This window comes from Marmota monax, unplaced genomic scaffold (assembly GCF_021218885.2).
Source record: "Marmota monax isolate L192 unplaced genomic scaffold, Marmota_monax_Labrador192_F-V1.1 WCK01_AAM20220418_F8-fsc00210, whole genome shotgun sequence".
Classification (NCBI taxonomy): Eukaryota; Metazoa; Chordata; class Mammalia; order Rodentia; family Sciuridae; genus Marmota; species Marmota monax.
Window position 1 is genome coordinate 297,453 of NW_026695248.1, and position 15,378 is coordinate 312,830.

Below are 15,378 nucleotides of genomic sequence, written 5' to 3' on the forward strand. Positions count from 1 at the left end.
CCATGTAGTTTCATCGCCTCAAGAGCTGTGTGTTTCTTTCTTCTCAGCAAGGATCCACCCTCAAAGCTCTCTAATTATTCTTAGGTTTTCTTTTCTTGCCCCTATTTTCTCAATCCTGGGACAGTCCACTGGAGACTCCTCACCGCTGCCAACATTGTTGGCTCTGATGATCACAGCCTGGCCTTGCCTTTTAAGGGCTGAAAAATGGGGACTGTAAATAATTGAAGCAAAGTACATCAAGGAGTGTCGGCTCAGTGTCCTTTCTTCTGGGAGCATGACAATTCAGAACTCTCAGAAATCACAAGACATAACCACCTCGCCTAGACCTTTTTTTTTTTTTTTCAGAAGTTACCAAGAATAGGAAGTTTGGGAGGCTGATCCTAAAGCTTACCAAATGCTGAAGCCAAATTGATGAACTCTTAAGTCTTGCTTTGCCTCTCAGCCTCTTATCACATAGGATATGACCTTGTAGGGCATGGGACTCCCACCACCCCCAAAGCAGCTGTGGGGCATCAGTTGGGTGCCCAGGACAGGCAGAAGTCCAGCAGGGCTGGAAGGACATGGAGCCCCTACTTCCTTTGGTTGTGGCCCTTGGACTTAAGCCATAAACTTTCTATTTTCTCCAAAAGCTTTGCCTACCCAAGGCTTCAGCTCAGACTTTCACTTCCGTCTTTTCCTCTTTCACTTCCTCCTCTTACTCAGGAAATCCCTTCCTCTTTCTTCAAATTCCATGATTCTTGGCATAACTTTTAAAACTTTGGACAATGTTCAAAATGGAATGTGTTACATTGTTCTGACTTCTGGGTTCTTTGGTCTCCCAATTTGTAAGTAACCTCAGATGATAAAACCTAAATAATAGTAGTAAATAAATAGTATACTTATATCCAGAACATAATGTCTATAGTTAAAAAGATAGCTGTTTCCCATTCTTAGCCTCCTTAGAATTGTGAATCTTTACTTGGTTTTGAAAAAAAAAATATCAGGATTCTGTCAGTAAGTTCCAAGTGATGGATTTAATTCATCTCATCACTTACACAACGTGCTTGCTGTATATAAGGCACTGTGCTGAGAGCCTTCCTAGAGTTTGCCAGTACAGCCGTGGAACCTTCTTCTAGTCTAGAGAGGTCACACCAGAAGTGTCCAAGGCTAGAGAGATGAAGTATTCAAAGTGAAGGGAATCTGGAGAGGCAGCATTTGATGCCAGATCTGGAGGCTGAGATTCCTCACAGAATGCTGGAGATCAGCTTGGAGGTGGGAAAACATGGGTGGGGTGCTGTGTGTTGATGGGGTGGGATGGGGAGTCCTTTGCTAATCCTGGCTTCAGGCAGGCTTCCTTGCTCTTAGAATAGTCTTTTTTTTTTTTAATCCCATTTGAGTAGAAGATCCCTCCTGTTGGGAGATGCCCTTTCTCTTTTCTTCCTTGTTTTCTCTGGCTTGTTCCACTTTCCACTTCCTTTCATGTCTGACAGTACAGGTATTGTCAGGCTATAAAACCCTGGAGCTGAGGTTTGAGTCAGAATGAATCATACATGTTCTCAGATGCTATAGAGCCAATCCCACCTATTAAAAAAATAAAATAAAAAGTCAGATAATCCCAAAAGGAACTGGGGATGTGTACCTGAGCTAAGCTGGGGAATTTGGCTACCTTTGGTTTGGAATCAAGAATGTGTCCTTTTAAAATTAATTAAAATTTGAAAGCAGAAATAAAGAAGTAAAACCTCTTCCCTTTTAAACCCAAGACATGTAGCTCCTTCTGGCAAGAATGTAGGAGTGGGTGTGTTTTAGGGAAGAGGAAGATTAACTGGAAATGACGAAGTAGTAAAGAAATCTTTCTTCTGAGCTTCCCTTCCTTGTTTCTATAGGAACAATTGACCCAATTTAAAAGAATTTTAGCTGTAGCCTTTGTGGACAGATTCCCCCAAAGAAAGTTGAAGCATATTGATCTGCCCTTGTTCTCACTATCTGTGATTTATTCTGAACTTCATAGTTCAAAATGCCTGGGAATTTTGGATTAAAAAGGTACTTGAAATAAAAGTGGATGTCATGAGCCAAGCTTGGTGGCACACGCCTGTCATCCCAGCGGCTGAGGCAGGAGGATCGCGAGTTCAAACCCAGCCTCAGCAAAAGTGAGGTGCTAAGCAACTCAGTGAGACCCTGTCTCTAACTAAAATACAAAATAGGCTGGGGATGTGGCTCAGGGGTTATGTCTCCCTGGGTTCAAAAAAAAAAGTGGATGCCATGAAACAACATATAACACTAAAGGAAAATGGCTTTTAGATGGTTTCTTTGCACACAGCTCTTTCCATGCAGTAATTGCTTATCCATGCCTAAGTCCTACAACATCACATTTGATCCTTCGAGTAACCTGGGGTTAGGGCGTGCCACTTTGGTGTTGCTATGGTAAAGAGGTAAAATCACTTCCTAAAGTGGCATAACTAGTTTACAGTGAGTTTGGAGTCTAAACTTTTCTGCTCCTCTGTCATGTTCTCCAAATAATCTTGTAACACACTAATCAAATTGAGCCTTGTAGGAAGAAAGTGGGTTCTTTAACAGTACGAATGTATATACCTTTGGAAGTCAACATATAGGAATAACACAAAGTCATACACAACTTGACATGGAAAAGTTAAAAGTTCAAGAGCAATAAGCCAGGAGGCACGTTGAGCCTGAGCTCTGAGAATAAAGGTTAATGCTATCTCTGTTGGATGAGGACCAGGAACCCTAAGAAAATGTGCTTCTACTGGAACACAGTTGTAGACTTGTCCCATAGAATCAGGCTGGAGGAGGCTGGCTCTAAAGATAACAGAGTGGTAAAGCAGCGGCTTGGACTCCTGCTTCTGCCACTTACTGGCCGTGGCAGAACTTGCAATCAAGTTCTTTATTCTCATAGTTTCTAGTTAGCATCACTAACTGTGTGGTTATGAGGAATCTGTGGGCCAGTGCTCATGAAGGATTCCGCCCAGTGCCTGGCCACTGTGGAAGCTGCTGCCCTTGTTTCTATTATAATAAAAGCCACAGAACACAGACACTGGGGATGAATGGCCGGGGTTAGAATCAGAGTTACACCTGCTACCAGCTGTGAGATTGGGCTGTCTCGGATTCCTCATCTGCAAAAAGGGAATAAGAATAGTGCCTGCCTCCTGAGGTTATTATAACTGCACACACCACCTTGTTAAATAAGTGTTTGCAAACCTTGGAGGCACTACTAACTTCTCTGCACTCAGGCCTCCCTGGCTTGGGTCCAACTGATTTTTGTGTTTGACTGAATTTCCATGTCAATAAGACAGAGCAAAGAAAGGGTAGCAGATTAACAAAGAAAAGGAAATGAGTAGATAGCAATTCCCATCACCTGGTTGCTAACAGTGTCCGAGAAGGGGGAGGATCACATTTTCCAACCATCTCTGGGTGGCTCTCTTCCCGCCTTTTGGTCAGGTACACCTGAGAAGAAAGGAAACCTGAAATCTATAAAGGGGCAAAACACCCCCAGAATGGTTACCAGCTTCCTCTCTGGAGGATGGGTAGTCTCTCTCTCTCTCTCTCTCTCTCTCTCTCTCTCTCTCTCTCTCTCTCTCTCTCTCTCTTCTCTCTTTCCAATAAAATTTGCTTTTTTGCTCTTGCCTCAGTTTTTCTCCAGTGTTTAATCGTCAACACTGGGGGAACGAGGATCTGATACTAATTTTCAAGACTGTTTTCATCATAATACTGAGATTTAGGAAATACAGTTAAGAGTCTTACAGGGCTGGGGTTGTGGCTCAGCGGTGGAGCACGCAACTACCAGGTGCGAGGCCCTGGGTACCACATAAAAGTAAATAAAATTAAGGTATTGTGTCCAACTACAACTAAAAAATAAATATTTTTAAAAAGAGTTTTGGAAAAGGGAATTTTTTTTGTTGTTGAAAAGTTTTACGGTCCAGGCAACCTTCTTATGCATCACGCTCTGGATATAGAGGTAAGCAGAACTTTTCACACTTCCTCCAAGTCATCAGGCCCCGCTCAGTTGTGGTGGGTTAAGATTGCATTATAGTCAGGTGTGGTGGCGCACACCTGTAATTCCAGAGGTTGAGGCAGACTAGCTAGTTCAAAGCTAGTCTCAGCAATTTAGTGAGGCCCTGAGCAACTTAGGGAGATCTTGTCTCTAAATAAAATATAAAAAGGGCTGCGGATGTGGCTCAGTGGATAAACGCCCCTGGGTTCATTCCCAGTTTAAAAAAAAAAAAAAAGGATTGCATTACAGTGTGGCCATTCCCTTTCCCTGTTACACTACTTTATTTAGGTGAGTTGAGATAAGTTTAATAGGTTGCATATTGCTTTGTGTCCAGTTGATCCCAGAATAGCTCATTCTATGAACCAGAATGTTTCAGTCCAATTTTAGAATGAAATCCCAGAAAATCAAACTCTGAGAAGATGTGTGCATGTATTCCACCAGGGCCCAACTGAGATCTGCTTCCTGCCTGCCACCAGTTCCCAGTTAGCCACTCCGTCTGCAGACCATGCACACTTCCTCTATATCCTTGTGGGTGCAAAATGTCAGGTGTGGTTATAATTGGAATACAGATGTGTGATGCAGTTTCTGGGGAGAGATTTTCTGTTTATAAAAGCAATTCCTATTTTAGAAATGTTCAATATCAAACAATATGTGCTGGGTGCAATGGTGCCTGTCTGTTATCCCAGCAGCTCAGGAGGCTGAGGCAGGAGGAAGGATCGCAAGTTCAAAGCCAGCCTCAGCAACAGCAAGGTGCTAAGCAACTCAGTGTGACCCTGTTTCTAAATAACATATAAAACAGGGCTGAGGATTGAATTCAGGGCCTTGAGTGTTCCTGAGTTCAATCCCCAGTACCCCAAAACAAAACAAAGCAAAATAAAGCAAAACATACAAACAAAACAAAGCAATATGCATTTTTGCAAAGGTAAAAAGAAAAATTTAAACAATATAGAAAAGGCAAAAACCACCCATACTTCTGCTACATATAGATAATTATTGCAAACTTATTGGCATATATCCTTCTAGATGCGTTCTCTCTCTCTCTCTCTCTCTCTCTCTCTCTCTCTCTCTCTTCTCTCTCTCTTTCTCTCTCTTTGTCTCTCTCTGTGTGTATGTGTGTTTGTGTGTGTATTGAATTTTATGGGTACCTCTCAGCAATATATGTGGATATCTTTGCCAACAAATGTATATCTATATTGTAATTTTAACTGGTAAATAGAATTGCATGTCATGAGTTTTTTTTTTTTATTAAATCAGTCCTCTGTTGATTTGAGAAAATTATTTTCAAGTTTTCAGGAAGTCCGAATTTGACTCAGGAGGTCCCAGTGACTTGCATCTTGACTCAGAGATGGAGGAATCAGATTCATCTAAACAGCAGCTGCACAGACAGGAGGGACTAAGCAACACCAAGACACAATTGGTTGAACAGAGTCTCATTTCATCTGAGAAATGGCTTCAACTGCATGGACTTAAGAGCAACAAATTGACCTTGAACCAGATTCTGTCGCAGATTGGATTTCCACACTGTGAAGGTATAGTACTCATGCCTGGCCAGCATGCTGCTGATGAGCCTTCCAGGAGGCTGGGTCTGTCCTGAAGGCTCCCCGAGAACCTTAGGTCTCTGAACTTGCTTTGATCTGACGTCTCTGTAGGTAGGAAATCCTTGTTCTTGCACCTTTATGTGTATTATATAGAAATACAGCTGTCAATCCACATTCTCACTGAGTAATGCTAAATTTTATTCTTTCATTTTTATACATGAAATGAAAAAAAATAGAAGAATTTGTATTTATCCATACCCTAGCAGATGTCTCACTTATCCCTTGGGCCATGAACCCCTTTGGGATTGATTGAAATAATCCCCTTATTCCTGAAGACAATAGCTGGGTGTGATTTCAGGGAGCATGGTTCAAGTTTTTCTTAATGCATTGGCTGGAATGCTAGTTCTTAGCTCACAGGGGCACTTTTCTCTATAGGAAGCATAAACATGTATAAGGAGGTTTTTTTTTTTTTTTTTTTTTGGTGGGGGGGTAGTGCTGGGGATTGAACCCAGGGCCTTGTGCTTACGAGGCAAGCACTCTACCACCTGAGCTATATCCCCAGCCCTATTTTTTTTTAAATGATACACTGTTGAGAGCCACAGCCAAAGGGGCCCCAGCAAACTTCCAGCTGCCAGCAAACTTCCAGCTGCTGGCTGATGATTGGCTCACAGCGGCCCCAGCAACATCTAGCTGATTGGCTCCTCGGCCCCAGCAACATCTAGCTGATTGGCTCCTCTGCGGTGATGCTCATTGGGCTGTTTCCCTGCCCTTTCAGACCACGGAGCTGCTCATTGGGGGACTTTTTTGGCTCCGCCCACATGACCCAGCCAATCGGCCTCAAGAGCAGGAGGATTGTGGGAGGTGGAGAGAAGCTTGTGTGGGAGAGAGAGGCTTGTGGAAAGCCGGTGGTGGCAGTTGAGGCTCTGAGGGTTTTTCCTGAGAGGCTGTTTTGTTTGGCGTGTGTGGTTCTAAAAATAAAGTTAGTTTCTTTTGACAAGTGGCTCCTGATTGTGCCCAGCCAGACTGCGGCATTTGGTGGCTCGCACGGGGAGCGACTGAGGGTAAGTGAAACTGCTCGCCCCTGAGGGCAGGGCGAGAGGATGGGTAGCCATTTTAAGATTCCTCTTTTATTTTGCTTCACTTTTGTTTTAAGTTGCCTGTCCCTGGAGATGAGTGAGACGGAAGAAAAACCGGTCACATCTGAGGAAAAACTATTTACATCTGAGGAACAGATAGGGAGAAAGGACGGATGCACATGTCAGGAGGATAGAAAGGCTATAATGACTTTTTGTTGTTCCCTTTTTATTTCATTCTGTCTCGGTTTTGTTTGGCGTCATCTTGTTGGGTTGTATTATAGTAGAAATATGGGATCAGAAATTAGTAAAAAACAAACTGAAAGAGTGTTAAGTAAATTGTTAGAGGAAGGAGGCATCCCAGTAAAATCAAGAGCAGTCAGGGCATACGTTGATACAATACAAAAATGTAGCCCATGGCTTTTTAAGGAGGAGTTGTTAAATATATCACAATGGAACCATCATGGTGAAGATTTAAAAAGAATAGAAAAGAAAAGCCCAGGGACTCTGCCAGTTGGCACATTGCCATTGTGGACATTCGTATCTTGTTTGCTTAGTCCAAAGCCTTCAGTTCAGACAATGGTAGAGGAAGGAGAAGACATAATGATTCAAGTAAAAGAGAAGGTCTCTCAAGTTAGTCAGACAGAGGAAAAGATTCAAGTAAAAGAGAAGGCCTCTCAAGCTAGTCAGACAGAGAAAGAAAGTGTAAAACAGAAAAAGCCATCAGGGGGAAAGTTACAACAGGAGACTGCTACTAACACCTTTCTATCACCAGAGGGTGTAAGTGTCCAACCAACAGCACCACCTCTACAGGAGACTGCTACTAACACCTTTCTATCACCAGAGGGCGTAAGTGTCCAACCAACAGCGCCACCTCCATATGCTGGGAGGCCCCCAACCCCCGCAGTTGATAGTTGGGATCCTGAGACAAGATCTCAAATACTAACATGCCCTGTATTTGAGGCAGGAGGGCAGCGATTTTACCAAGTTTTAAATTTCAAAACAGTGAAGCAACTAAAAGAGGCTGTAACAACCTATGGTCCTCAAGCACCCTTCACTGTAAGCATGGTCGAATCCATTAACAACTTGAACATGACGCCAGCAGATTGGGCTAATATGTGTAAAGCTGTGCTAAATGGAGGACAATACCTGTTATGGAAGGTTGCCAATGAGGAATTTTGCAAGGAGACGGCTAGGCAAAATGCAGCAGCTGGTTATCCTCAGAGAAATCTAGATATGTTGTTAGGAAAGGGACCTTATGAGGATCAGCAGCAACAAATTGCATATGATCCTGGCGTATACGCACAAATTGCTGCAGATGCAATTAAGGCATGGAAGACTTTACAAGGACATGGAGGTTTACAAGGTCAATTATCTAAGGTAATACAAGGAGCTAATGAACCTTATGCTGAATTTGTAGATAGGCTTATTCAAACAGCTACCAGAGTTTTTGGGAATACAGAACAAGCAATGCCATTACTAAAACACCTGGCTTATGAGCAAGCGAATCGTTGGTGCAGAGATATCATTAGACCATGGAAACATGAAGATTTAAACACATATATTAAATTATGTAGAGACATTAATGAACAAGAGCAAGTCGTGGCAGCTGCAGTAAAACAGGCTTTAGATGCCAGAGACATTAATGAACAAGGGCAAATTGTGGCAGCTGCAGTAAAACAGGCTTTAGATGCCAGGCCAAGAACATGCTACAATTGTGAACAAACAGGACATTTTAAAAGGAATTGCCCCATTGGAGGAGGGTTTAACAAAACTAGGTATCAAAGGAGTAGAATACCAGGTATTTGCCCACGGTGCCGTAGAGGGAGACATTGGGCTAATGAATGCCGTTCTCAAACCACCATAGAGGGTACTCCATTATCAAAAAACGAACAAGGACCAGGTGTTTATCCACGATATCGTGGAGAAAGGCATCGGGCTCCATTGCCAAAAAATGGACAGGGGGGCCCAATGCTCCGGGGCCCAAAACCACAAATATACGGAGCACTGGAGGAACCTAGCAACCCCATCAGGGTAGTGCCCAGGACACATTGTCCATCAGATCCCTCATCAGACAAACCAGAGGGAGCGCAGGGTTGGACATCTGCGCCTCTGCCAGAGCAGTACTAACTCCAGAGATGGGAGTTCAAATCATTCCCACAGGGGTGAAAGGACCTCTTCCCAAAGGAACAGTAGGCTTATTATTGGGACGCAGCTCTTCTACTCTAAAAGGACTTATGATGAGTCCTGGGGTAATTGATCCTGATTATGAAGGTGAAATAAAAATTATAGCCAGTTCTCCAAAGGGTATATCAGTAATTTCACCAGGAGATAGAATAGCACAGTTACTAATAATACCCAGCCTACATGATAAATTTTCCAGTCGTACTGTAGAAAGAGGTTCCAAGGGATTAGGCTCCACAGGTGTAGATTGGGCTATGCTTTCTTTAAATTTAGATTCTCGCCCCATGCTAAAACTAAATATTCAAGGACATGAATTTAATGGGCTACTGGATACAGGTGCAGACCTTAGCATCATCTCTCGTCAAGAATGGCCAAAACATTGGCCATTACAACAAGCCACTCAAACACTTCGAGGCCTAGGAGTGGCGACTAATCCCCATAGAAGTGCAATGGTATTAGATTGGAAGGATCCTAAAGGATGTGAAGGAACTATACAGTCATATGTATTGGATCATCTTCCCGTAAATTTATGGGGACGAGATGTCCTAGATCAATTAGGTTTGACATTAACAAATAACATCAACCAAAATGCACCCACTATTATGACTAGACAAGGTTTTAGGAAAGGAAAAAGATTAGAAAAACTAGAACAAGGTATAGCAGCACCAATACAAATAGATCAAGGAACAGACAGACATGGGTTGGATTTTCAGAAAGGGCCACTGAGACAATAAAAATTACTTGGAAATCAGAAAGACCAGTATGGGTTCCTCAGTGGCCCCTGACTAAAGAAAAGATACAAGCAGCCCATGACCTGGTCAAACAACAATTAGCAGAAGGACATATACAACCTTCTGTATCTCCCCATAATACTCCCATTTTTGTCATCAAAAAGAAATCTGGTAAATGGAGATTATTGCAAGATTTAAGAGCCATTAATAATGAGATGGTTATTATGGGACCTGCTCAATCAGGGATTCCTCAGTTGTCTGCTTTGCCAAAAACCTGGTATGTTTTAGTTATAGATATTAAAGATTGTTTTTTTTCAATTCCAATTCATCCTGAGGATAGTCCACGTTTTGCATTTACTATCCCTGCACTGAATCATGAAGGTCCTGATCAGAGATATGAATGGAAAGTACTCCCTCAAGGGATGGCTAACAGCCCAACTATGTGTCAAATTTATGTTAACAAAGTAATCCAGCCACTTAGAAATCAAAATCCTGAACTACAAATATTTCACTATATGGATGATGTATTATTAGCACACAAAGATAAAAACACATTGCTAGAATGTTATGCCACACTTATAAACTTATTAAAAAATTATAATCTAGAGATAGCAATAGATAAAGTACAATTAAATTTTCCAATTAATTATTTAGGAGTTCTATTATCCTCAACCATGGTCCGTCCACCCAAAATTCAAATACGAGTAGATCAACTCAAATCACTTAACGACTTTCAAAAGTTATTAGGAGACATAAATTGGATAAGGCCTTATGTAGGTATACCAACAGGAGAGTTGGGACCTTTATTTGATATCCTAAAAGGTCCATCAGATCCAAATTCACCCCGAATGTTAACGCCTGAAGCAAGAAAGGCATTAAAAATCATTGAAACATATATGGAAAATATGCATTTGGATAGAATTGATATAAGTTTGCCTTTATTATTTATTGTACTACCAACAAAAAATATTCCTACAGGAGTATTTTGGCAAGAAGGTCCATTATTATGGATACATTTATCTTATTCTCCTAACACTATTCTTACTAGGTATCCTGAGGCTGTAGGACAATTAATACTCAAAGGAATAAAAGCAGCAAAGGGAGTGTTTGGAATTTCTCCCAAGAAAATTATTACTCCATATACTATGAATCAAATTGATGAGTTAGCTAATGAGTTAAATACTTGGGCAATAATCATGTGCAAATCTAATGTTTCATTTGATAACCACTTACCATCTAATCCTTTATTGTCTTTTTGGTCATTGCATCCTGTAATTTTTCCAAAAATGACAAGAAAAACACCTATCATGAATGCTCCAAATATATTCACTGATGGGTCAAATAATGGTACAGCAGCAGTAGTTACCCCTGATCAAACTTTTACATTTTTAGTACCCAAACAATCAGCTCAAAAGGTAGAGCTTAATGCAGTTTTACAAGCTTTTGTGATGTTTAAAGATTCTGTATTTAATTTATTTTCTGATAGTCAGTATGTAGTTAATGCTATAGTATCTCTTGAAGATGCTGGTAGGATTTCCCCTTCTTCTACTGTTTTCTCTTTGCTTTCCACTATACAAAGTCTAATCTGGGACAGAAAAGATCCATTCTTTATAGGACATATCAGGGCACATACAGGATTGCCTGGCGCCCTTAGTTTGGGCAATGATTTAGCAGATAAAACTACACATGACATACATATTTTCTCTACACTAGAAGAAGCTATAAATTTTCATAAAAAGTTCCATGTCAATGCTAATACTTTACAAAAGCGTTTTAAAATAACTAAGGAACAAGCTAGACAAATAATAAAACAATGTCAAAATTGTGTGACCTTTTTACCACAAGTTAATCTTGGAGTCAATCCTAGAGGATTGATACCTAACCATATTTGGCAGATGGACGTCACACACTTGCCAGAATTTGGAAAATTAAAATATTTGCATGTTACAGTTGATACTTCTTCTGGATTTTTGATGGGCTCCCTTCATGCCGGAGAAAAAACTAAAGATGTTATAGCTCATTGCTTACAAAATTTTGCCACTGTGGGTGTTCCAAAACAGTTAAAAACAGATAATGCCCCTGGTTATACTTCTACCTCTTTTAAACAATTTTGCTCAACATTTGGCATTACTCATATAACAGGAATCCCATACAATCCACAGGGACAAGGCATAGTTGAAAGAGCTCATCAAACTATTAAAATGTACTTATTAAAGCAAAAAGAAGGAATTGGGAAGGGGTATATATTCCCCAAAGATAAACTTAAAATAACCCTTTTTACTCTAAACTTTTTAAATTTGGATTCATCAGGACTTAGTGCTGCGGAAAGGCATATGTGTCCAAAAAATGTACATAAGCCCAAGGTACTTTGGAAGGATATTCTAACAGGACAATGGAAAGGTCCTGACCCAGTAATTGTCTGGAGTCGGGGGTCTGTTTGTGTGTTTCCACAGGGAGAACAGCAGCCGATTTGGATTCCAGAGAGATTAACCAAGGTCCTGACCCAGTGATTGTCTGGAGTCGGGGGTCTGTTTATGTGTTTCCACAGGGAGAACAGCAGCCGATTTGGATTCCAGAAAGATTAACTAAAGCGATTTCTACAGACCAAAAAGAAGATGATTTGGCTCAAATCCATAACAACTGATATCCAAAACTCCAGTTTGGCTATTCTTACATCTGCAACAGAACCAGGATGCTTTTTTCAATATCTATTTTATTATTGCCCTTTGCCATATCATGAAGTTCTATTTTGTTTTTTGAGCTCATACAGACCTAGGTTAATGTTTTGCTGATCAGTTCTATTTTTTGACTATAGAGTTTTTAAACATTGCAATGGAGATTTCACCTGTAAAAAGTTATAAGGCCTTTACTATAATGTTATGTGTTGTATGTATTATATTATGTGTGCACACTTGTGTTTTGTGTTATATGTTTGAATGTATGTATGTCCATATATCATATAAGATGAGCGCTCATGATAAAATGGATCCAAATATTTTTTTTTCACGTGATTTATATGGTTTAATTTAAATTGGGTAAACAACTGTTGAGGATTGTTTTAATATGTAAACAAAAAAGAAGGTTAACAGATCTGTTTGTTTATTTTCACCTTTCCTTTTCATTATATTTAATAATTCTCTTAAAGATAATGTAAATTGTTAAGAAAATTGTTTTCTTTTAGTGCCTTCTGTAATGTTACATAATTTTTTCTTTAGCCATTATTGCCAGAATTCCTATCTTCATCCCAGTGCCGGTGAAGACAATGTAAATTGTTAAGAAAATTGTTTTCTTTTAGTGCCTTCTGGAATGTTACATAATTTTTTCTTTAGCCATTATTGCCAGAATTCCTATCTTCATCCCAGTGCTGGTGAAGTCAAAGATAAAACCAATCTACAGCTTCTACAATAGCCATCACTGAACTGCTTGCAGAACTTGCCTGGACACATTGTGAGCTCACCTGTATGCATTGTGAACTATCTGTTGGTGCAGCGACTTGTGGTAGTGTTGGGGTATTTTTGCTGATGATGTCACCGGTGGTACAATTTTTCAAAGGAGCCCTCAATTGGCTTAATGTCATGGCATTTTGCATCCTCCTCTACTAGTGATGGTCTAAAATTTGGGGGCCAACAGAGGTGAGGCAAAGAACCTCACCCCCCCACAGGTGCAAAGGCCTATCCACAAGTATGGCTATATGCTGGATCCGTAGTCAGTGACGGGTATGATCCAATTGCAGTGGTACCAACCTAAGACAGGAGGCTGATGCCTAGAGGTCAGTTCATCTGATGACGGGTAAGGACCATATGTTGAATTGGACTGCCTAACAGACACGGTCCCTAAGCCACATGCTTGTTGTTTAAACAGAGAGGGGGAGATGTTGAGAGCCACAGCCAAAGGGGCCCCAGCAAACTTCCAGCTGCCAGCAAACTTCCAGCTGCTGGCTGATGATTGGCTCACAGCGGCCCCAGCAACATCTAGCTGATTGGCTCCTCAGCCCCAGCAACATCTAGCTGATTGGCTCCTCTGCGGTGATGCTCATTGGGCTGTTCCCTGCCCTTTCAGACCACGGAGCTGCTCATTGGGGGACTTTTTTGGCTCCGCCCACATGACCCAGCCAATCGGCCTCAAGAGCAGGAGGATTGTGGGAGGTGGAGAGAAGCTGGTGGGGGAGAGAGAGGCTTGTGGAAAGCCGGTGGTGGCAGTTGAGGCTCTGAGGGTTTTTCCTGAGAGGCTATTTTGTTTGGCGTGTGTGGTTCTAAAAATAAAGTTAGTTTCTTTTGACAAGTGGCTCCTGATTGTGCCCAGCCAGACTGCGGCAATACACTAAATGGGTTGGTACAGAAATACAGGGTCTAAGAACTGGGATCACAGAGTGTTTTACCATGGGTGAGATAGCAAGTGTGGAGGAACTGCCCTGTCCAGCACATTCACCTGATGCACATGCTCCTTGATCTAATTTCGATTACTAGGATTTTACTCAGTAATTCTGAATTAGTCAGTCAATCAATCAATCAAACAAATATTTATTCAACAGCTAGTAATACCATTTCTTTCTTTCTTTTTTAACCAAGTGTGTCACCACTTCCTTTGAGACCTTTTCCATACAGGTACTGTGAAAGGTCTAGGCGTGTGGCTGTTATAGAGCGATCTGGAGGCCCACCTGTATGGCAAGACCTGGCTCTTCGGGCCTCAGTTGTGCTTTCTTAATTACCCTATGGTCCTGTGCTGTTAAATACCTTTTGAGTGGCAGTACGCCAGAATCAGGGCTTGTGGGATTCCCATATAACGATACAAACAGAAAGATTTATCTCATTTTCAAATAATTATAATTTGCAACTATAATTTAGTTATTAATATTAGCAAAATAGTGATTCCTTGTATTTTATTAGGGATTTTTCGTCTAGGTTCATCAGGGACATATTGCTTTGTGATTTTCTTTCCTTATGACATCCTTGTCAGGTTTCAGCAACAGGATTATGCCTCATAAAATGATTTGGAAGTATTCCTTTCTCCTCTATGTTCTGTGGGTGTTGGAACATGATCGATAATATTTTTTTCTTTAGAAGTGTGATGGAACTCACTAATGGAAACTTATCTGGGCCTGGAGCTTGGTTTGTGGGAAGAGTTTGATTTTTTAAGAAATCAACATGGAGCTATTTAGGCTTCCTGTTTTACCATGCCAATTTTGGAAAGTCATGTTTTTCATGAACTTTGTCTATTTCATCAACATTTTCTAATGTATCAAGAAAGCGCTTTTCATACTGTTTCCTTAACAGCCCTGTAGGAACTGTAGTGTGGTTTCCTGATATTGATATTGTGTGCTTTCTCTCCTTTTTTTTTTTCATTAGTAAGTCTTAGTAGCAGTATATCTTCTCAAAAAAGCCAATTTTGAGTTAAGTTTTTTTTCTATTTCATTACTATCCACCTTATTATTTATTTCCTTCTACCTACTTTGGATGTGTGTTCTTTTTTCTAGGTTTTTAAGGTATAAACTTATATAATTGATTTTTAAAACTTCTCTTTTTATATAATCATTTAAAATTACAAACATGCTTCTAAGCATTATTCTAACTGAATGCCATAAAAAATGGTTGGAAGTGTTGAAAACTATTATTGAGTTAAAAATACCTCTTTCTCGTATGTGTGTGTGTGTGTGTTTGGTGATGTTAGGAATTGAACCCCATGGTGGTCTACTACTAAGCTACATTCTCAGCCCTTTTTAGATTTTATTTTGAGGCAGGATCTCACTAAGTTGCCCAGGCTGGCCTCGAACTTAATGATCCTCCTGCCTCAGCTTCCTGAGTAGCTGGAATTACAGGCATGCACCATTGTGTCTGGCTCTTGGGATATTTTTCTTTGATAAATGTTTA

At 40.7% G+C, this 15,378-nt stretch overlaps 1 protein-coding gene and 1 non-coding gene across 7 annotated transcripts in view; one reads left to right on the top strand and one right to left on the bottom strand.

Annotated features, from left to right (window-relative positions):
* Positions 1-15,378, top strand: part of Vwa3b (von Willebrand factor A domain containing 3B) — a 256,834-nt gene that overhangs the window by 42,094 nt on the left and 199,362 nt on the right. For 5 of the 6 annotated variants that reach the window (XM_058578290.1, XM_058578291.1, XM_046440342.2 and 2 more), the window contains exon 2: positions 5,272-5,514. In XM_058578290.1, the coding sequence (XP_058434273.1) occupies positions 5,331-5,514 (184 nt within the window). In that variant the 5' untranslated portion in view covers positions 5,272-5,330. Of the gene's footprint in view, positions 1-5,271; positions 5,515-15,378 lie in introns of those variants that run through there. The other variant, XM_058578293.1, reaches the window with a different exon arrangement.
* On the bottom strand, positions 6,008-6,083 carry Trnat-cgu (transfer RNA threonine (anticodon CGU)). Its single transcript has one exon. It is a non-coding gene; the product is annotated as a tRNA-Thr (tRNA).